Genomic DNA, 22,874 nt, shown 5'->3' on the forward strand with positions numbered 1-22,874 from the left:
TTCACAATCAATGCACCATTCACCACTGTACTGATGTTCAAAATCACATTCAGTGAGGGAAATGGGCTCCCAAATACATGAAAAGCTTTACCTGGGCTTTACATTCTTGGACAGTAGCCATTCTCAGTGAGGTACAAACTCTTGCTTTTGTTTAGTGCAGCACAGATGTAGGACCAGTTAAGGAGTTTTTGGTCAATATTGAAATTCACATGTCAGTATAAGCTAGAAAATGTATTTACACATATGGCATCAAAAAAGGGGTTGTTTGATGTTCAATCAGTTTTTTAGACAGTGAACCCGTCAGTAAGCAGGTGCTAAAGAGATAAAGGGGATTGGGGCTTCCACTCCTATTACAATATCATAATGTCAATACTTATTTCACACTTTTGCCTTCCTTTATTAATGTAGTAATGTATTTATTCCAGGGACACGCATGTCACTTTGCAGCAATTTCAATGTATCTGTAGGAGGCTGATTTGCCAAGCCACGGTGATCAAAATTCAGACCAAAACGTATGTTAATGTTGTATTGCTTAAAGAGAACTTTATAATGGTTTGAGTTATTTCTTGCAAAACACTGGTCAACTTTTCATTTACCTTTCTGCACTTGCACAACTTTGATCTAAAGCTTTGATAAGTAGAGGAACCTTCATGCATGATGCCACAGATGCAGACTCTCAACAATAGCAGATGAGGCACTCCATGACTTTGTAGATGGTGGATAGAGCAGTAGAAGGAAAATGGTCTAGAAAGGTACTGATTTCTAAACTATTTGAGAAACAAGTTGTTTCTTGTTATTATTGCAGACCAATAGTTAATGGCACATTTAGGCCACCTGAGCACAGTTTCTAATGACACTGTGCTTTCCCCTTGCAATACACCTTTTTCTTAGTTTGCGTCTGTAATAAATGGGTTCCACCCATTCAGTTCCCCTGATTTTTTACTGTTTTTGTAATCGACTACCTGTACTATTGTACTTTTACAGTGGGCGAGTCTCACTGCCTGAGACTCACTCATGGTTAATTTACAGTAGTGGAGCAGCTGTTGGGGTGCAGTGAGGGTAAGAGACTGGGGGATAATTACACTTGAACAGGTGCACACGTGTGAGGGCTGCGGGTGTGAGACTGCTGGCTTGTGAAGCAAGGTAGCTGCACACAAGTAGCCTGTCACAGAAGGGATTCTTCAAGGATAGGTGAGTGGGCAACTGTAATGTAGATCTGTAAGGATTACTGAAGGCCTATGGCGTTTACAGTGTTACATAGTATAGGGGAACTCTGCACTGCAGTACAGTTTTGCTCCACCTAGACCACAGAGTCCAGCAAGGTATCAATCTGGGGATACACCTGCACCCCAAGTGTAAATTTACTGCCCCAACACCCTAACTACACTCTGTGTCACTTTAAAATTTGTCATATTTCTATGGCTCACGTAAGAATAACATTTCACACCTCCTACCCACCACCCACGTTAATTATTCGGTTCAAACCAGTTCCTGGGAAAGGAAGGAGTGGGGAAGAGATCAGCATCTGTCAATTAGCTTACCACACTGCACCTGGTACCAGTCCAAACCAACTGGAACAAAGGAGGACCAGAACACTGGAGCCAATATAGGAGACTCTCACCTTTGCAATTCCGGTGGGAAAGGATCAGGCATTTGTGTCAGGTGTAGACCTGAGGCTCTTGGGGGAGCACTTTCCACAGACAAATTGATGTTGCTATATTGGATTGTCCCAGAATGCTGTGGTAAGAGGATAAGTGATTGATTACAGGCACAAACAAGTGTGCTGGTGATTCGCCACATTGGTAGTTATTGCTTTACCGCTTTAAGAATAGTTTTGTTATGGGATATTCTTGCTATATGAATATCGGTACAATGAAATATTCAAATGAAAGACTTCTGTTTAAGATGGCTGCTATACATGTACTAGAGCGATAGAATTTTCTGTATATCGAATTAAACAGTTTTGTTACTGCCCGTGGGTTGAGATTGACAAATAAGCATCTCCATTATGTCATATCTACTATTGTAGCGGGGTTTTTGGCATTCCTTCAGGGGGCACCCTGTAGTTCTTAATTAAAGGACTCTATTCTAAGATGGTCACTATACGAGTCCAGGAATAGTTTTGTTGTGTGATATTCTTTGTATTTGAATATCGGCACAATGGAGTATTCAATTGGCAGATCCCATTCCAGGATGGCCACTATACATATTTTAGGAATAATTAATTTTTCGTAGATCAAATGAAATCAGTTTTTAGTACTGCTTGTGGGTTCAGATAGATAAATAGTGTAAATAAATACTATGGCCTCTCTCCTATGTCATGTTTACTATTGTAGGGGTATTCCTCTTGTTGGCAAGCTATCATTTTCAATCGATGGACTCCATTCTAAGATGGCCGCTATATAATTTGAGGGATATTTAACTTTTCTGTTGACTGTATTGGAACAGTTATGTTTTCGTTAGTCGGTTGAGACAAGCATTAATATTATGAAATGCAACAAGTATATTGGTCACTTTGAAATGTTGGTACACTCACTAACTATGAATTTCATTGAATTAATCACTAGTGTGATTTTTTTTATTTCCAAAGATTTTCCAAAGATTTCTCACTATTGATAATTTTGAGTCTCTTTTCAAACGATGTTATTTTTAATGTAAATATAGTATTTTTGGAGATATGATACAATTTTCTATTTTAACTTAGGTTCTGATATTGTTTACAATATGAATACTTTCCTGGCTATGTCTGATTAATACAAATTGAATCTATAGATATGTTAAATTTTCCATACCTTATTGTAGGATGACTATGTGCTCACCTTTTAGGAATTCCTTTGTTATTATTTGTTCTTGGTTTTTGAGAACTCGCTAATATGCTGTTACATATTATTTGTTGCAAACTATGTATGACTTGATTCATTATATCCCATTATTCCATTGGGTACAATAAAAAAAAAAATTTAAACTACATTTAATATCAACACCATCGCTCATGCTGAAGATTGGCCCAGTGTATAATAATTTTTAGGTATATTTCTTAGACGTGTTGTTTATATTGTCTGTTCTTATTCTTATGTTTGTATTTATGTCTGTTCTTCTTTTATGATTGTTTTCCCTTGCCCGTACTGAATTCCAAATAGATATTGTGTAAATTATATATATGGTGTTTGAATATGTCTTTATATATATTTTTATGTCTTTGTAAACTTATTCATGTTTGTACAATAAGAAATTTGTATCTATTGTATTACGGCCCCGAAGAAGTCCTGCTGTAAGGACGAAACGCGGTGGCTGCTTCTGCTTGGAATGTTTGCTCATTTTAAAGAAAAGAATAATAAAGAGAAGATTTAAATTAGACTGATACTAATGAATTGTACTGTTTAACATTGTCTTAGGTGGTGCACCATTAGCACCATTGCTTATAGTCACTCATTAGATATTCACCTCCCGTTCCCATAGCACCACATAATGTCCCACGAGGCTAGAATTTGAATATTGTTTCTTGTGATACACCAAGGAGGGGGAATGTCAATACAAATGTATCACCTAAGTGTTGTGAGTCCTGCAGAAGTTGCAGTAGCGACCCACAGGATGTTTTACTAAGGTCACTCTAAATCAGCTGAGACCTTACAACACAGAGCACAGGAGAACTTTCCCTTTGACTTTAAGCACTACCAGCATTGGAGCTTATGCGTTTGGTCTCTGGAGTGCAAATGTCCTCCAGTGGTTGATGCTATGACTGCAATTATAGTCTAATCAATGTTTGCGAAAGACTCACAGATACATGCTTTGAATTTAAAATGCTTTATTGATAATGCTGGTGATAAACAGTGCAATTTTTATCAGCATATCAAAAGTATTTCAATATTGGTATTGTCCTCATTCATTTCAATGGGTTTCAGTAGGGAAATACAACATATGGCTACTCTTACTATTGTGGTGACTCCCTGCAAAGCCAGTAGGCCTGCCTTATGTATTATAGCCTATTTTATATTGTGATGTTTCATCTGGTATGGGTGGGAGTATTTTGATGATTGAGTTCGGGACCCTTTAGGTGTGTATTGTGATATGAAGGTGTCACCAAGGGTTCTCCCACCTACCTGAATGCATACATTTCTCCTTTAATGTGTAGTATTTAGTAGGAGGTGTGAAATAAAGCTGATTTTCCTTTTTAAAAGAAAACAGACGGGCTGAACAATGGTTTATTCAGTGTTGTTGCATACCAGAAAAATGGGCAAATTAGCCCACACTACCTCCCGAGAAGACCTTTGATTGACCTGCTTAACAAACCTTAAAGAGTCAAGTGCTTCAATTGGGTATATGGTTCCCAGTAAAAATGCAATTCCAGACGTATTACTTGTGAAGAAACTCACACCCTTCACCACTACTAATCAAATTTCCAACAACCTCTCTTTAGAAAATGTAGCAAAATCCTTTACTGCATTGACAGCTATCACTTACCATCTGTTATATTTACAGTTGAGGAAACCATTGAAGATATCACTCAAGGAACCAATATGGTGGAGGTTATCAAGGATGATCACTGTGGGAAGGTCAGTACCATTATTATCAGCACTGCATTGATCAGCCAGATTAGCAAGGTACTGCCGCAACTCCTGAACCAAGACAAAAGTGAGTAATAAAAATAGTTGCATGACAAACTAAGATGCACAAACGGGTACACTGATATATTTTACAATTACTACTATGAAGAGCAGGTATCTTTTATAAGTCTTATGTAAAGGATTGGGATGAATAACAAGGACATACAGGTTAAATGACATTAGTCGGACTCTGGAATTACTGATTTCCAATAGAAGATCAGAAATTATGTTTGAATTTGTAAAAGGTACAATACATTAAACTTACACACAGACAGTTTTTGTATATTTGTCCATGCAAGATTCTATGGAACCCGCAACAAAACTTCCTTTGTAGCTATTGGTAGATGTGTTAGCTCATAGGATTTGCTAGTAACTTTTGTTCAATCTGATGAATATGCACAAAACTATTAAAAATATGTTTGTGTGTATTTCACTCATAATCATCCTTTCAGTATTTGTACTATTAACTCAAGGGGTTAAAGGTCAAGGTGGTCTCCCAAAAAGTACTGTCTTAATTTCCATAGTATGAATTGTGATAAGCTACTTACAAAATGTCACAACAGAATGACATCAAATTTGAAATGCCAAGAGATACCTGTTGGTGCACTGTGCTTTTCTAAATGTTTTGTAAACCCATTTAATCTAATTAAAAAATTTTTACAAAAATAAAGATAAGAAAGGTTAGTAATGTTTAATTGGAAATATATATTGGAAATTGCTGATCAATTTTCAAAACTAAATTCATATTCAAAAGGAGCTGGAACAACTTAATTTTCTGTCAACCACTGCACAGTGTTTATGGTCATCAATTGTGATCCTGAACAACTAAAAGTGGATTGCAGACAAAGATTTTAAACTTTGTTCCAGCTGTCCTTTTCAATGTAGTGGATTGTAGACTACATGCTGTGCATCACAAAGAGAAATTAAAGCTTGACATGAGGGTGGTGGGGAAAAAACCTTGTCAAACCCTTGCTTGTGCAAGGTACACCTACGGGGCTGGAAACATTCCTCTAAGAAAATAATAGTCAAATATGTCATGCATGCTACTATTCACATATATGGTAGAAGACCTGCTAAAAAAGCTTGATCACAATCATGACTATTTTATAAACATATAATAATAGTGAACATGCATGCTGGACAAGTAATAATAACTGCGGTCTTTAGTTATTAGAAAAAAATGTGACAAAGATCTGTAACTATTCATTTAAAACACACACAAAAAAAAAACTTGTGCAAATCTTTAATACCAAACAGTACACAAATATATCAGGAAGGTCTTAAGTCACCCTGTGGAACAAGAGAACAAGAAGACAACAATTAAGGAGCAAGTTTTCCCTGTAACAGTGCTTCTTGTAGTGTATTAGGATGTGTGCCACCCGTCTAACACCAGGATCCACTTGGGAGGGGACACTCAGGTGTCGCTCCCAACCCTACCCCCACCACGGTGCATGCCCCAGGACTATTCAATTCCTATATATTGTCATCATGGGTCCAGCCACAAAAAAGTTCCTTTGTAAAGCTCAGTAGGTGTGTGATCAGGTGTATGTGTCTGTCCCTGGGTGTAATCTCAGAGAAAATGTGTGTTATTTATCTCACTTCGGTATCATTGGCATATCCAGGTGGATAAGCTAAGTCTCCTCTGGTGTCCGGGGGTTAAGGTTTCATAATACATCTACTAATGTTTCCCATGCTCTGGCCATCTCAATGGAGCCCTGTCCTCTCCTTGCCTCTCAGAGTGTTACTTCGCTCTCATATCCTGCCCACTTAAGGAGCTCTATCTTCCAGACCACCACCTGGGCTCCCCCTGGTGATTTCCAGTATCTAGTAAGTTCATGTTTAGTGAGTATGAGCGCCATATCCTTAAACTTACTCTTATCTTTGGTTATCCCAGTATGTGGGAACTAGCTGAACAAGAAGTGTGCTGGAGTGCACAGCACTTCTCTCTCAGTAACCTCGGCTAGTGTACTCATTATCTCCTCCCAATAAGTGTGCAATTTGGGACAATTCCAAAGTATATGATAGAATTCAGCCCCTATTTCTCCACACCGGGGGCAGTGGGCAGATGCCATATTGTAATACCTATTAATTCTCCCTGGCATGAGGTATGTCCTGTAAAGCACAAAAAAAATTAATCAGTTGGAACCTGCCATTTCTGGATAGTTTGGGGATTTGCTGTAGTATAACCTCCCAGTCCTTGTCCGGTATAGAAACACTCAAGTCCATTCCCATTTGACCCTCTGCGCCATTAGAGATAAGGTGATATCTCTCTGGTGTCTTCTATATAAGCATGTTACCACCAGGTTAGTCCCTGTGGAGGTTACTACATATTAACAGCATTCCATTTGCATTGATTCTGCTGTTCCCAGCTGCCAATGTTGCCGAATATCTGCCGTCACTGCCCCATGCAAGAAGAAATAACCTGGAGGGAGTTCAGGTTGCTGTCGGAACTCCTCAAACAATAGGAGCTCACTGTCTTCAAAAAGGGCTCATACTGTTGTTGCCCCTTCTGCAGTCTAGTCCGTTAGGCCTCGCCGGTCACCTCTGTGGGGAATCTCCAACAGGAATTTCACTGGAAGATCAGGGGAATCGGGGACTTGCGTTTATGTTTCCTGCAGGCTTCTAGACCAACAGCTATGTAAAACGTGAAATTTAGGTCTGCCATCTCCGCTAGAGCCCAGGAGCCTTAACAATCCCTTGGTTAGTTCATGCCAATCTGGACCATAGGGCGGTATCTCTCGTCCTGCGGCAAGTCTACCTTCTAACCACTGAGTTAATACTCTGGAGGTGTGCCTCCAAGAAGTACGATTCGAAAATCGGGCACAGCTAGGCCTCCCTCCATCATCAAATGCTGAAGGGTATTCAAGATGACAATCTTTTGGCCTTATTCCCAAAGGAAACTCATGATAATTTTATCAATGTCTCTAAAGTGGCCCTTAGGGACCCACACTGAGAGTGTTAACATCTTTAGGAGCGCTGATCTCCCAGCGACAGACAACAAGAGGGTCCCCCAAATATCTGCACAGGTCCACAGAGTGCATATAGCCTTATTTATATTTTCTTCCAGCACATCTGCAGGGGTATGATAAACTCATACTCCGAGGTAGGTTAGGCAACTGGGCTGCCATTGTAGTGCTCCAACCACCTCCGGTGGAGCCCTAGAAGCTTGCATCGGGAAGAGGCAGGACTTCTGCCAGTAGACTTGAAAGCCCAAGACGGCCCAAATGGTTCCAAGAGTTCTTGGGCGCCTGCCATATTTGGTCATGCACCCTGTAGGAAAAGCAGGAGATCATCTGTATACACTTCATATGGTGAGTTTGGGCTCCCACGTGTCCACCGGAAAGCAGTACCAAGTCTAGCGTTGCAGGGCAATAGCCCCATGGCTAGGGCAAATAACAGAGGTGAGAGGGGACAACCCTGCCTGGTGACCCATTCAACCCGGTAACTCTCCAATATGAATTGGTCTGTCCTTAGTCTAGCTTTGTTTTATGAACTGTCTTCTAGGATTACAAATAATATACGAACATTGCAGGACGAATTGCAGCCTGGGATGAATCCGGTCCGGTCTCTGTGGGTACGTTGAGGCATATGAGGCCACCAATGGGTTGCTAAGACCCAGCTCAAGATTTTAAAATCCATATTTAACATTGATAAGGGGTGGTAGGACCTTTTGTATTGTACCTCTTTTCCCGGGTTTAATAGTGGGACGATTATCGCTTCTTGTGTAGATTACGGCAAACGTCTGGCCATATTATAGACGCCTGCCAGCCTGGGGGCAAGCTCCTCCACATGGGTTGAGAAAAACTCGATGGGAAGGCCATTCGTTCCAGAAGTCTTATGCCAAGCAATAGTTTTAATGGCTGCACGGATCTTTGAAATTATGATATCTCTTCCCAACTACTCTGCGTCCTCCTGAGACACCGTGTGCAGTCAGAGGGGTGTAGTAAGGTCTCAAGATCGGCTTCAGCAGTGTCAGTGGCACTCAAAGGATGTCATAATATTCATAAAATTGCTGGTTAATATCTTCCTGCTTATATACTCGGGACCCCCTATCATCATTTACCTCAACAATCACCGATACCCATTTGGCAGGGTTACCCAACCATTCCAGGATTGTCCCAGACCTATCCCTCTCTGCGTGGGCCCTCACCATATAGTGTGAGTAGTCGAAACACTGCATCCTCTCAACCTTCTCAGCTACTGTCTCTTGTGCATCCAATAGGTCAGACTGCAGTTCTGCATGCCGAGGTGTGCACCATTCCCACGTCAGCAATGTGGACTCGGATGCCATGACCTCTTAGAGAAGCATTTTCCTGGTGCCTACAGATTCTGTGATGCATCGACCTCTAAGGACCACTTTTAACGTGTCTCATTCCAATGGAGGCGATTCCGTTGACCCCACATTCTCACCAAAGAACAGTTTCATGGCTGTCCCTATGGAGTTAAAAGAGATCGGATCCTCTAGGGCAGTGGTTCCCAACCTTCTGATTTCTGTGGACCTCCACTTTATCATTACTGGAACCAAGGGGCCCCTAATGAAACATTATTTGAATCTGAGAATCCCCTCTGTATCATTACTGAAAGCTTGTGACCTAAACTATTAATATTTCTTAACTTTCTAAGCAGTCGCTGACCCCCAGAGGAAGCTTTGCACACCCCCCAAAGGTCCCCGGACCACAGGTTGAGAACCACTGCACTAGGGCTTCAGAGCCCAGCTTCCGGATATGTTGCATGAAAGATATTGCTGGTATGGACCTGCTTGAGTACATTTGGTGTGCAAAGGGCGGTATCAAGTCACACATGCAGCTCATGTATTGCTTAGAAAAAGGAGTAGAAAAGACCATGGGTGGAAATGTAGGGTCTAAGCGCTCACTTGAACAATAGACACTCCATCTGAGAAACTCTGTTTACGGTGCCCACGAGAAAGGATGTCCACCCTACATCCCCTACCAAAACCAAACTGGTTTTGAATTATCAAATCCCAAGCCTCAGGCACACATCCCATCAAATACAACATTTGTTATAAACAGCAATCAAATCTTTGTAATTAAAACTTGAATGTCCATATGATTTATTTGTTCATGAAACTCCTGGTTAGCCAACACGTGTTTCGTCGTACTCAAATTTTTCAGGGTTAAAAAAAAAAAAAAATCAAACATAATGCCACTGTCATTATTTCAATCAATCTGTCTCATAACAAATAGAAAACACCTTTATGTGACATGCATATGTGATACACATGTTGAAAATTAAATTCACAGAAATTGACAAAGAGATGTAGTGGGGATATTATATAATACATAGGTCGAATACCTAATTACAGAATTTTACACAAAACCTTAAAAACCATATAAACCCTTACTTAGGTCCATTACAAATATGCACGCTGGAAACAGTGCATGATTGCCACTCCACCACACCGTGCAATGTGCATAAGACAAACACATTCAAGAAGTGAACAAAAAAATGTTTAACTCAGTGTCAAATAAAACAATTCATCTTTACCTTGAATTACTAGTATAGCACAACCTGTGAAAAAGAGGACACCCAAAATCCTTAGGTAATTATCCTTTCTATTCAATCCTCATCTCCAATACCTATATTTTGCCAGCCAAACTTATTTACCTTTCCTTATAAATATGACACACTTGCAAGTGTTAGTAAATTCATACGTATGCTGAATGTAAACAACCCTTCAAATGTCAAGCTCCTTATTTGAAAATAAAGCTAGAAGCCAACACTGCCCCTTCAGTGCAGGATTTGCATCTATTTTCCATGCAAGTATTGTGACTCCCATAACATCTAGTGGCTTACCTAAAGTGACCAACGTCTATACATTCAGGTTTAACTCTTCACCACCAAGAATATAATTGTGTATCTGTGAACCAAACCAAAAGAATACCACATAAATGGAATCCTACATACACTACAACAATCTAAAATGACTGACAACTATATTTCAGGAATCCCAACCCGAATCACGTGAAAACTCACCAAAAGTATTTGGTGCTTCCCCCAATCTCAAACTCCCACCGATGGCGAGTACGCCTGGGCTCACAGCGTGCTCTTTGGGCACCATCTTGGAACATTAATTTATACTGTTATTGCAACATTAAAAATGGACTCTCCTGTCCTCTTCTGAAAGAGAGTACGCTTCATGGAACAAATCATACTGCAAAAATGCCATCTTGGAACATCCATTCCCATTTAGTTCATTGCACAATATACCAAGCTTTCTCAACTCAAATAACTTTACTGAACATACATTATGTCTTATAGTCAACTGCAACAATTAGCAGATTCCTTCTTGATCTATTTTCACTATCTTCTGTCTGAGGTGAGCGGCTCCAGGGCTCCAATGGAGAGTTAACAAGCTTTTTTATAGTAGGTACAGTTTGGGTTAAAAAAGGTTACAGTCTCTCAGAGAGTAGCCCAGGGCTCTTTGAGTGGCAGGTTGAGATGAGCGACAGAGGAGTGGCTGGGTTTTTCCTCCACCACCGGCTCTTGTGCATGTCACAAAGTAGCAGCAGTCACCGCTCCACGTTGTTCAAAACTCTTGATCTAGAACTATTTTGTATGCAGGGCCCTCTGTCAGTCCTGCTCCTGCCAGCCTTCGGTGGAATCCGGTGCAGGTTTCATGGTGGTGCGCAGTTGTACCAGGGTCTCCTCATGTGCCCTAAGGGGGCCTTGCCAATTAGTGTTGGTTCCGAAGCAGAGCCGTTACTGTTCAACCAGGCCTCTGCAAGGCCTACTGTTAATACTCAGGCTAGGTATAGGGCTACTAGCATTGGTTGGCAGGGGGGAGGCATCAGCTCTGAGGGTAGATCACTGTCTACGGAGGGTTGTAGCACTGCATGGTTGCCATGGCTTGCGCCCAAGGACCTGTGGCACCCCACCCTGTGTCTCAGTGAGAACTGGGTCCACTCAGTTGACACAGCTTCTCTCCCTCCCAGGAGGCCAACCCTGCACTGGTACCTGTTTGTCCGACTGGGCATCCAGCTCCTCCACCAGTCATGAGGTACACACTGTGTGTCAGCGCCTAGCTCTGCTTTTTTGTGCAGGTGTGTTGATGGCGGCTCTTGGTTTTCAATCCTGGAGGTCCCAAAGCTCTCTCAGGAGTCCTTCTGGTCCGCCGCTCCTGAGCTCCTCGAAGGGGGTGCCCACTGAATATGTAAGGCACCCGGTAATGTGGCGGGGTTGCCATCTCAGTAGTGCAGTTTGCTATGCTGGAGTGGTAACGTTCAATTTACTCACTCTCAGTGCTGCCATTCTGTGTGTTTTACATCAGGCCCTGGAGCGGCCCACTAGTCGCTGCAAAATTGTGTTCCTAGGCTCCGATGTGGTGCCAGTCCATAGCCCCTTATCTTGGGGGAGTGGGGTTTAGAGGGGATCTAGGGTGGCCCTAACAGCAGTATCATTGCAGGATTACGTCAGATGTGAGTTTTTGATGGGCAGGAGCAGCAAAGTCCACATCCTATGGCATCAGCGTCAGTCCACGCCCCCAGGATCAATAACTATTCATTATGATCATTGATGGTTTACACAAAAATAATCCTAAATTACCAGAAATAAGATTCTTTACTGATGTGACATCCTTCTGTGGATTTGAAAATTTAACAGGGACTAAAAAAGGTTCACTTTCAATCCTATGTTTTTTTGCATGTTGATTTCATTAATGTCCTCAGTGGGCGATCAGTGCTCTCATATGTAACATCATATGTGGGGTCATGAGAAATGTATTGGATTAGGGAGCATTATGGATGTGTAGCCTATTGTACCAATCTTCATGTTTTTTTATTTTAGAGATACAGTGATGGCTTGTTTGTTTTCTGAAACCTACTAGTTGGAGTAGCATTAATGTCACAACTGAAAAAGCAAAATAAATTACTTTATTCCTTAATTATGCTGAGACATATAAGCAACACCTCCACAGTGTACTACTCATGGAGACAAGCACAGCGTCACCGAGGCCAAGAGGAATTTCTTTAATAGATTCTGGTCAAAGGTTATTGCCTTTGGCCAAGCCCTTAAGTGTCATTCAGTCACACCTGATGAAAACAATCCATGGAACACATTTCTCCTGGTCCAAATGAGCAGTAATTTTGGCCATATGCTGCATTATTTTGTGTAAGGCAATGCACAGATTCACATTCTAGATGCAGCAAGAGGCCTTCAGTGTCATGCTGCTCCCAGCCTCCTTTCCTACAGTTATGGTTGGCAATGCATAAAGCAATGCCCAAGGTTCTTAGGGTAGTTAGGGGGACTTCAGAGAACACCTGCATCTTCCTTGGCTTCAGTGCTTGCTGGGCAAGGACTTAGGCTGTGTCAAGTGAGCTCTAGGTACAGGTAATAGCCACTCTCTGTCCAGTTTTTTTACCTTTGCAGGCACTGGACATAACGTAGTCATTGCTAGCTAACACTAAACAAGCAGCTAAGCACCAGTACAGTTGGGCACTAGTTTCAGGCAGGTGTTAGTGTTAAAAAGGATATACTGTAATTGCAATTAAAAAAATCAACGTTTGGAACCATGTAGGATTTCCACTTTTTTGCCAATCTGCATGAAGTTTTCTAGGAGCAAACTGTAGTAGGTATAGATTGTTTTTTATAAGATGTTCGAGGGGATTTAGTATTTAGGACCAAAACTATATTCAGGCCATGTGCTTTCTATGATACATTAAATATGAATTATTGACTTGAAACTAAAGCACTCACTTGGATTCCAAAGTATACGTGTATGAAAATATCCCTTTTTGCAAAGTCACCCATGTTTTTGCTGAAATATATTCCTGGTCTTTACACTCTGTACATGAAGACACAGCTTACTAAAGCCTGTGCATGTATTCTGACCTGGAAAAAAATATGGAGAAATCGACTAATCTCTTTCTGGTATATTTAACTCTCCTATGTGGCAATGGTATATGGAGTACAGACTACCCTATGTCAAGGGAAGCTAAATGTCACCTATGGACTGCAGCACTTATTGTGCCATCCACTAGTATGACACAGGAAAATATGGATTCAGGCCTACCACAGTAGCCTGGTTGTTGCAGTTTAAACATGCAGGGATGACTATGAAAGTAATCCTATTTACAGGGGAAAGCATTCCTTTTTAATAATAGTAAGTAATATCCATGTAGGCCATGAAGCTCATATGGTATGGCACATGGTATTTTAAAGTGGGGCATGAAAAAAAGTAATGTTACTATGTCACTGCAGTGATATACACCTGATAGCAATTTTCACTATGGAAGACTCTGGCAGTCCTGTAAGAAAACTGGAACAAATAAAATACTAATTCTGCTATCTCAGTTTTAGGACAAGCTAGAAAAATTATTCAATAACTATTTTTAATATTTATTAGAATTCCAAACTAATTTGCTAAAGCTAGATTTTAGTACATATTTGGCAAAGGTAACTTTTAGTGTGTTACATTTTTGCTGACTGAAACTCGTAAAGGCGAATTTACTTTAGCCTGACATCCGCTGCCCAGCCAATACTGGCTATTAGTGGGAAAACTGCTCTTAGACTGAAACAAAGGCAGAGGGGAAGGCTTCCTCTTGCAGGAAGATCAGTTAGGTTTGACTCTTTATTAACTTGTAAATGGCCTGTTGTTTCCCATTTAAATGTAAGGTGAGACCTGGGGAAGGCAATACTTTGTTCTCCAAAACAGGCTGGCTATAAACTCAGTGTTGGGAAGCTGTCCCCACAACTAATTATGAGTAACCACAAATAAGATGGCTACACATTTCCCTGAACACACCTCTGGATGCACATGTAGGCTCAGCATAAATGACAAAGTGTTCCCCCATCTTGGATTTTAGGAGTATGTTGTACAGTAGGATTGCTTGCAGTAGAGCAAACAGGAACTGCTGAAAAAGTGGGTAAGGTTGCTCCTGGAACATTTATTCCATTAATTAGGAAGCAGCCAGGAGTTAACCCCACCTACTATCTGGTACCAACAATGAAAGTGAAACCACACATTTTCCGGACCTCTGGAAGAACAAAAAAGGGCTTCACTTGCTGTTTGATACCCGTTAGAAGACCAAAAGGGCTGGAACTGCTCCCAGGTGTACCCAGGACAAACAAGTGGCTGCAAGGGGCCTTTTTCCTCAAGTGGCCTCCTGATTAGTTAAAAATGTAAGTTCTTACCCCTCAAGTGCTGCCCCTGAGGCCCACAGACTTTTGGCTGTGTTTAACGGGACTTCTCCTACAATCCCTGAAAAGCTGTAGGAGTTGGAAAAATTCTGACTTTGAGCTGCCAGAGCATCGGAAGCAATCACCCGACCAAACCCAGCCAAGACATGACTTCTCTGTGATGAAGAAAGAGGTTTCTCCTCTTTGGAGCTTCTCTGTAGCAGGAAATTGGTTTCAGCTGGCCCTCGGCAATAGGCCTCCTGGAAAATACTGTTAGATGAAGCCTGCAGCCTTGTTCTGCTGGAGAATTCTGAGCTCCAAAAACTAGACAAAGTCTCAATGTGGAAAACTTTACTGGGCGAAGGCAAGAAAGGTATCTGGCTGACAAGAGGACTTCCCTGGGTACCAAACCTGAACTTTTCACACTCCAAGCTTTTCCCACCAAAACCAACTACTTCAGCGGGATCTTGGCCAATAGCTACCCCGTTTTCAGATGACTTTCTCAGATACAGTCTGCAGCCTTGCCCCACTGGAAGATTTCAACGTTCATTTGAAAGACTGAGTGTTAAGGTGAAATCTATCAGGACGAACCTACTTGCCATATCTGACTCATTTTCCATTCCAGTCAGCCTGGAATTGTGCCCAGGTCACGGTCACCTGTGACTGATCTGTGATTTATTTTTTTGTTGCTTTAAATCTTTTAAAAATCTTTTTAAAAAATCACATCTCCAGATCCTTTCAAATGATTTTTTGTTCATTGCGGTATCATTATGCTTATTAAATATTCCTCTATTTCTATGAATTTGAGTGGGATTTTTATTGTGCTTGTTTTTGACTGTTTAACTGTTTTGGTACTTCTAAATGCTTTACACATTTTCACTAAGTTGAACCTGTCTGCTCTGTGTCATAGATACCAGGTTTAAACCAGGTTTAAATGACTGAATCCCTTGCCTGAACCTATCAAGTTAATTTGTATTACTCATGGTGACTAGGACTGACCCCAAATAATAATTAACTTTCTTACAATATGACATTTGGATTTCTATATGGCACTTTTCTTATGTTTTTTTTTTATCTAGAAAGAAGCTGGTTGCAGGTGAGTATTTTTATGTCCATATTCTTTCACTAATCAATTGATTATAATCATCTAGGACAAGTAATAGCCTGTGAATTATCACCAGAAATGTAGTGGATGTTTTCAATCTTTAGGGCCAGCACTAACCAATGTAGCCAATGTGAGTTTCACATCACAAGTAGTATCCTTAAAGCTTCTTTGTGGGCCTTTTCTTAGTAAGATTCATTGCATTTATAAACATACATTAAAGCCACTTTCTAACTAAATGGACAAAAGACTGCTTTGGACAACTTGATAGTCTAAGAGTCAGAGTGACTTTAATTTACATGTAATGCAAAGGTTTTATTGGGGTGTTCGTCTTCTACCACTGGTATCGTTAATAATAAAGTAAATATAGGTGACACAATGGTATTGTCAGGTGAAGTCCAGGTGTCTGACAAAGTAACCAATGCAACTTCTGCAGATGATTACTGTATTTTCTTCTGATTATCCACAGTTCCCCTCTTCCCAAAAAATGGAAATTGACTAGCTAAATCCACAAAAGTGTAATCCTGCTTTTCAAGTGTTCACTTCTACAAAACTCTGGCTAGTGAAAAAATGTGTGACCTTGTAGGACATATCGACAAAATGCAAAAGAAAAAATCCTGGAAGATTTTGAAAGAGATCCTCACTTCTTTCATGTGATAAATTGCCATAGGACTGGAACCATAGGAGTTTAGATTGGGGCAAAAACATGTTCAATCCTCTCCCCTGGGGAATCAACTGTTGTTATTAGGGATACTCGATGACATCATTATACTTTGCTCTAAATTGCACTATTCAGAAAATACACTAGTTATTTACAAAAGTACTGGAATTCCACTTAAAACGTAGTAGGTATCTAAGATGCTATCATCAACAATAGTAGGAAAAGTCCCCAAAGCAGCCAAATATGATTAATAAGCCCCTGGGTGAATGGCTATAACTAGAAGCAATCATTCTGTGTGTACTCAATCAGCCTTAAATAAACGTTTTTGACATCTTAACTTGCCAAGAAAGAATTGAATCCAATATACGTAGAACCTAGTGAATAGTTACAGCATTTTATCATCAATAGGGTTAAAAAAAACTCTTACAGGAGAGGTTTTGGGCTTCATATACAAAATAACTATCACATATATGTCTCCCACAATGATATGGGTGCTGTGTAGCAAGTGGGAACACTTTGGACAGCAATACAATCGTACTTTCTAATTTTAATGCACATTACCGAACTTAAGATGCTTACTGGTGCAAAGAAAAGATACTATTTGATTTGAAATACTGTAATCTGAAGACACACTGGACACTCTGGTATGACTATAAAAAACGATGCAGAACTGTGAGAATGCATTGGTAAAGAGAAATAATGAACAACGCTTCTTTCAAGCCTAATGTGCACATTTTATTAGGGAAATTACTATCACAGGGCAAGAAGGACAGTTTCTGCAATGGGTTGACTCATTTCTTCCAAGTTGTATACTGTGGTAGGCAAAGGTAAACCATGGATGACTGTTGAACAGACCAATGAAGAGGGCTAACCCAAAGCCTCTCCATATATGGATAATTCTATGCATAATAAATTTATTTTTTATTGCAAGACGGTCCCGATCCAACTCAAAGTGTCTCTAGACCTACATCCAAGATCACAGTTGCGAAAATCAGATGGATAGCTGGGATAATCCATAGGGTTAGTTATTAATTTCACAGGTGCAGGACAAATAGTGATAAATGAGAAGCCTTGTTTCTTGTTACAAATGGAAATTAAAAAATAAGACAACGAACATGGTGCCTGGAGCTTAAATAATTTCCATATCCTAATAACTGAAAACAACATATTAGTTTGCCGACTTCACTTACCTTGCTTGATTTGTGGTCGACATTAAATGTGGTTATTGCATCCTCCTTCTTCCTCTTTCCACATTTATTTATCACATACTCTGCTAGTCGGTTGGCTAAATAGGTCTTTCCAGTACCACTGGGCCCAGAAAGGATAATTCTATGGTGCTCCATTAGCAGATTAAAGTAACGCTGTGTAATTGGTTTGGGAATTAGGGTATCGAAGACAAAGCTGTCCAAACTGTTGTCTTCCACTCCTGAAACAAACACAAACAGATGGTAGATACGCAAACATGTATGGTTCAAATATCATAAAGCTAATAGCGGACCAAGGTTTAAAGAAGTTTTGATAGTACATTTAAATGTCATTACTGAACTCAGAGAATGTAATTTAACAGGTAATTACGGTAATTTATAGTTATGTAGTTATTTAACATTTCAGATTAGGGGTATAACTTTACCCCACTCATTCACCAGAACTGATAAGGGTTTGTAAGAAGCGTTCCGGTTGGCCTGTCCGACATATTTTCTTCAGCTTCCCTTCTAGTTTAAAAACTTAATGCATTAAGATATGACTAAAGTGGATGCGTTCTTCTGTGCAATACTGCTTTAAGAATATAAATAAATAATATAATGTTCAACTGAAAATTAACAAACACTTCCACTTACCTTTGAGGTTCACAGTGATGACGTTGTTATCTCCAACCAAATATCCACACGGCAGGAACTCAGGCACTTCTATGTTGTGGGCCCGCGTAATGTCCCCTATACAGTAACTTACAATGGAGTCCGAGTTTAATCCAAGATTGGAAACCGGGTCCACTCGAAAAATATATTCCTAGAGCACAAGAAAAAATAAATGCGTCATTTAACTTGAATATGGGCAACGCATGAAACCGAGAAAACACAGTTGGTTAGCACCAATATGAGTATTATCAGCCCCTGTAAACCATGCAGCGTTCAGCCGAAGACATTATGTCAATGAGGGTACATTTAAATATGGCAAAATCCCAACATGGCTGATTCCACTGCTAATATGTAGGAGTGTGCAGTGACACATCTGAATTCAAGGGTATCCGAGTATAGTCTGGCTGTTAGCATTTGCACGCCTAACAAGTATAAATGCAAACAATGAGGCATGCTATCAACGAAAAAAAACTCCTTTTCCCTTTTGCAAAAATGATTTAAAAAAAAAAAAAATGTGAATATGTATCGTAACTGGGAAAAATCACACAAATATTAATAAGCTAATTTTTATCTTGAAGATTTAGGAAACATATTTATCTTGAAGATTTGGGAAACAGGGCCTGACAGAGTTTGGTGGACGCGATAACCTGCAACAAGCCTTCACAGATAACCCACCTGCCTTATTACATGTGCATTATATCTAATGATACTTGTAAAAAGGCAGACGGTACATCCGTCACAAACGGCAGAGTACCCATCCGCCAAACACTAAATCAGGGCCATGGTCCTCATATTTAAATATCAGCTCTCGAGTTTTTTCAGGTGGTATTTTTTTCTTAGTTTATCACTTTTTTCCAACATTGTTTGGCTTCTATCAGTGGCAGTGGTGCCAGCAGATTTTGTTAAAAAAACGCCCCCATGAAGGCTAAAGCCATACACTCAGTAAGAGAACCTCGGAAAGATTCGCAGGTAATGGAATAGGCATGGATTGAGGTTTAGTTTTACGAATACCAGATTTCTGGGCTCGTCAATCTCAGTCTCGAAATGTTTGTGTAATTATAGGAGGTCTAGCGCAGTGGCTTGCAAGACGGATTACTAACAGACTGATTTTACCTCTGAAATTTGTTTTTTGTTTATTTTGTGTGTAGATTGCTATGTAAGGCATGCAGATATCCTTGATTCAGATATGCAGTGCATCGTCAGAGGTAGTAAGCACTATAAATATTCAAAGATCCTCCATGTCAATGGAGCTATTTGAAGGTAAGGAGCGGAAAAATTGCATTATTTTAGACCAACTCTCAATCTTGCATTAGGAATCCTGAATCAACTAAGTGAATGCTTTGTGTTTTAGGTCCATTTAGTCACTTGGATGTGTAGTACACCACTCAAGAGACAATGATCTCAGATACCAAATGTTTACTGGACAAAGAAGGGAGAAAACAGATTGTAGGACAGTGGCCTGTGATAGATAATGTATTACTGGCTGCTTTCTTGACGTGCTGTTAGAGAAACAAATGAGTCAAATGAGTATTCATAGTTGCTTGTTATGGTAATTGTCATCCATGTCGACCTTAGACTTAGACATATTATCCTCAAAGTACTATAAATCTTGAACATTTAGTTTTAATACGGTTGAGAGCATAAAGATAGAAACAGTCATCTGAAGCAGAAATTGGGGTCAGCAGCATAAATGCAAAGTTGAGGTTTTCCACTAGTCATTCACCCCAAATTACTCGGTTGAGAGATTTCACATGTTTCATGTCATCCAAAGATGCCATAGGGAGTGACATAATTTGAACAGTGACCTAGGTGTCAGAAGAAAATGACATTGTACATTCCTCGACTTGGAGATCATCCAACAAAGTTACAATACGAAAGCACATGAAAAAATCTGGAACACGCGTTTATTGCAAAAGTAACTACAAAATCCCACTTAACAAAATAAAAAGATATCTGAAGTATACCAATCATATATTTTTTAGTCCTAGCTCATTCCTAAGTCTGGGGACTGCCCAATCCACCAATAACCAATTGTAATATTCAATTGGTCTGTGTGATGTGTTCGAGTGATGCCATTATAGGTTTACTATCACTAGTTGCTGCATTAAATACCTGTCACCAGCTATCACGTGGAAAACACCTGCCAACTGTGCCTCGGCAAAGCCTTCATGTGCCTTGGATCTGTTCAATATGCCCGGAGAGTGTATTTACAAGCCGAAGACGATCCTAAAGTGTCTGGTTGGAATCATTAATTTAGTATTGGTCTAAACTATGTACTTTATTATCCATCAATCAATAAGAACGTTGCTATGAGAATATAACCATGAAAGTCACAAATGCAATTAATAAAAACAGAAATTTACAACATCAATGAATTTCAGACACACACCACCCGCTTTCAAAAGAAGCCCACAGCAAAACAAGTAAGTTCCGACAGGAAACATAATACAGGTCTACATTGGGTGAAGTTAAATTTCTTGGTAAGGGCAATAAAAAATATTTTAGTATAGTAACAATAAAATTCACACAAAAAATAAATGCAAAGTGCAGTAGTCATTGAACAGATCTCTGGTCAAACAGCTACAGGCCTGTGTTTTCGCTGACAAATTGGCAGAGAGGAAAGCACAGACGCACAGAGGTTTGCACACAGTGCCAACCCTAAACCTAGCCAAGAGTGATATTTAGTGAGTTATAAGTGAACCACAAATATGGTGCTATCTCGCCACAAGCTCGTAGCATAACACATTGTCTTAACATAGGTTTGTCTAGTTCAGACAGTTTTCTGTTAAGCTGCCTGTGCGCCAAAATAGTATTATTTGCCCATGCTTTATTACGCTTTATTATGAAGCATGGATTGGTAAATAGAGACAACCTGCCCAAGTCACTCAGAGTGAAATATACATAGGACAGCCAAGGAATGGACATGCATAATTCACTAGCTAGGCAATCGAGGTTAATATCATGGTTTAATCTGGCATGCAGATTTGACCACATAGAAAGCCACAGTATGAGTGGCCAATATTATAGTATCTTCTAAGTATGTTAAGCTTGACACCTCGTGTCCTTGCAGCAAAAATATTGGGGGCATCAAACAGCGGCAGAATATGTTTACTTCCAGTTGCAGGGCTGAACAGTTTATGTTGCCTCAAATCCCTGCACCAAAAGCTAGTGCTAGGGATACTCTTAACAACAAAGATGTTTAAAAGTGGCTCCATTGGCTTATTTCTGATGTTGGATGCAATTTTTATCGATTGACAAAACTTTAGGCACCTAGTAGACAAGCAAAAAAGTCCCTTAGGCCCATTATCAAACAGTACCCAGAAGGAAAGAAATTGCAAAATGCTACCAAGGGCTGTGTTATTATTTAACATGGCGCAAAGCCTAGAGGTTTTTGCTCCACAGCACATGATTTAGGTTTTGGAGAGATTATGGTTTAGGCCTGGGTTGCTCATAAAACTGGCAAAGGGTTCATCAAAGTTTTAAGTATGGGCCAAGATGACAGCATCATTGACATCTGTAGGAAAGTCCTCCTTTTTGTCCGGGTCACCCCAAACTTGTTGGACCTTGTTGGACCAGTCCCAGGGCAAGTGCTCTATGTAAAATGGATTATGCAAATCAGGCAATTAGAATTTGCTGTATCAACCTACCTATAGGTCCCTAGTATATGGTAGGGCATGTAGGTTTAGGACCCTAGCATAGGTAGTGCACCCATAGGTAAACTGCTGAGGTGTCTAGTGTCATTTTAAAGGCAAGCATGCCTTGCTGGCTGCTTTTAAGTTAAAACCCTAAATTCGACTTTGAAATTGAAAGTACTTCCAAAATCTTTAACAACATTATTTTACATATAAGTCACCACTAAGGTGTGGCCTATATGCCCCCAGGGTTGGATGCAGTGTAGCTATAAGCAGGGACCTTATAAAATATGTGTTATAAGCCCTAGTGAGGGAAAAATAGCTACATTAGTTTTCCCCATTGTAGTGAATGGGCTCCAAAGGCTACCATGGCAAGACTATTTTAAAATAATAGTCTTATTTTCCATACCAAGAAGCAAAATATGGCATGTCTAGTATCAAATTAAACGTTACAATAATTTAATCTAACATGCACCTAGAAACAGTTTTAGAACTTTTCCTAAAAATTACCAGTTTCAACTCTGTGTTGCCCCTCTCTGATTGGTCAGACTCTCGCAGCCTGCCATGATGAAGTGTGAAGTGGCCTGGGCTGAACACAAAGGAAGAGCCTGGGGGAGGAGAACTGCCTGAGAAGGTGGTGAAACAGGATGGGGGGAGAGCAGCAATACCGTACTTCAAAGGAGAGAAGGACATTTGGGCCAGCAAGTGGACTCCCCCATTTTCGGCAAAACCAGACAGCCAGGTGCCCCCTAATTAGATTAAGAGAGGGCTGGAAAGGGGGGGGGGTGAAGGGAAACCTAGCCAAACCAGTGGGTGGGCTCAGCCAGACCTAACCTCTGAGACTGAATTTCTGCCATCTTGGATTTTTGGAGTATGTTGCTCCTT

The 22,874-nt window shown here is 40.2% G+C and overlaps 1 protein-coding gene across 5 annotated transcripts in view; it reads right to left on the reverse strand.

Moving 5' to 3' along the window:
- The window catches only part of NAV3 (neuron navigator 3), a 1,001,553-nt gene that overhangs the window by 79,962 nt on the left and 898,717 nt on the right, over positions 1 to 22,874 (reverse strand). For all 5 annotated transcript variants that reach the window (XM_069228788.1, XM_069228787.1, XM_069228786.1 and 2 more), the window contains 3 exons: positions 18,340 to 18,508; positions 17,692 to 17,927; positions 4,462 to 4,616 (listed from right to left, as the gene is read on the reverse strand). In XM_069228788.1, the coding sequence (XP_069084889.1) occupies positions 4,462 to 4,616; positions 17,692 to 17,927; positions 18,340 to 18,508 (560 nt within the window). The remainder of the gene's footprint in view (positions 1 to 4,461; positions 4,617 to 17,691; positions 17,928 to 18,339; positions 18,509 to 22,874) is intronic.

This window comes from Pleurodeles waltl, chromosome 4_1 (assembly GCF_031143425.1).
Source record: "Pleurodeles waltl isolate 20211129_DDA chromosome 4_1, aPleWal1.hap1.20221129, whole genome shotgun sequence".
Classification (NCBI taxonomy): Eukaryota; Metazoa; Chordata; class Amphibia; order Caudata; family Salamandridae; genus Pleurodeles; species Pleurodeles waltl.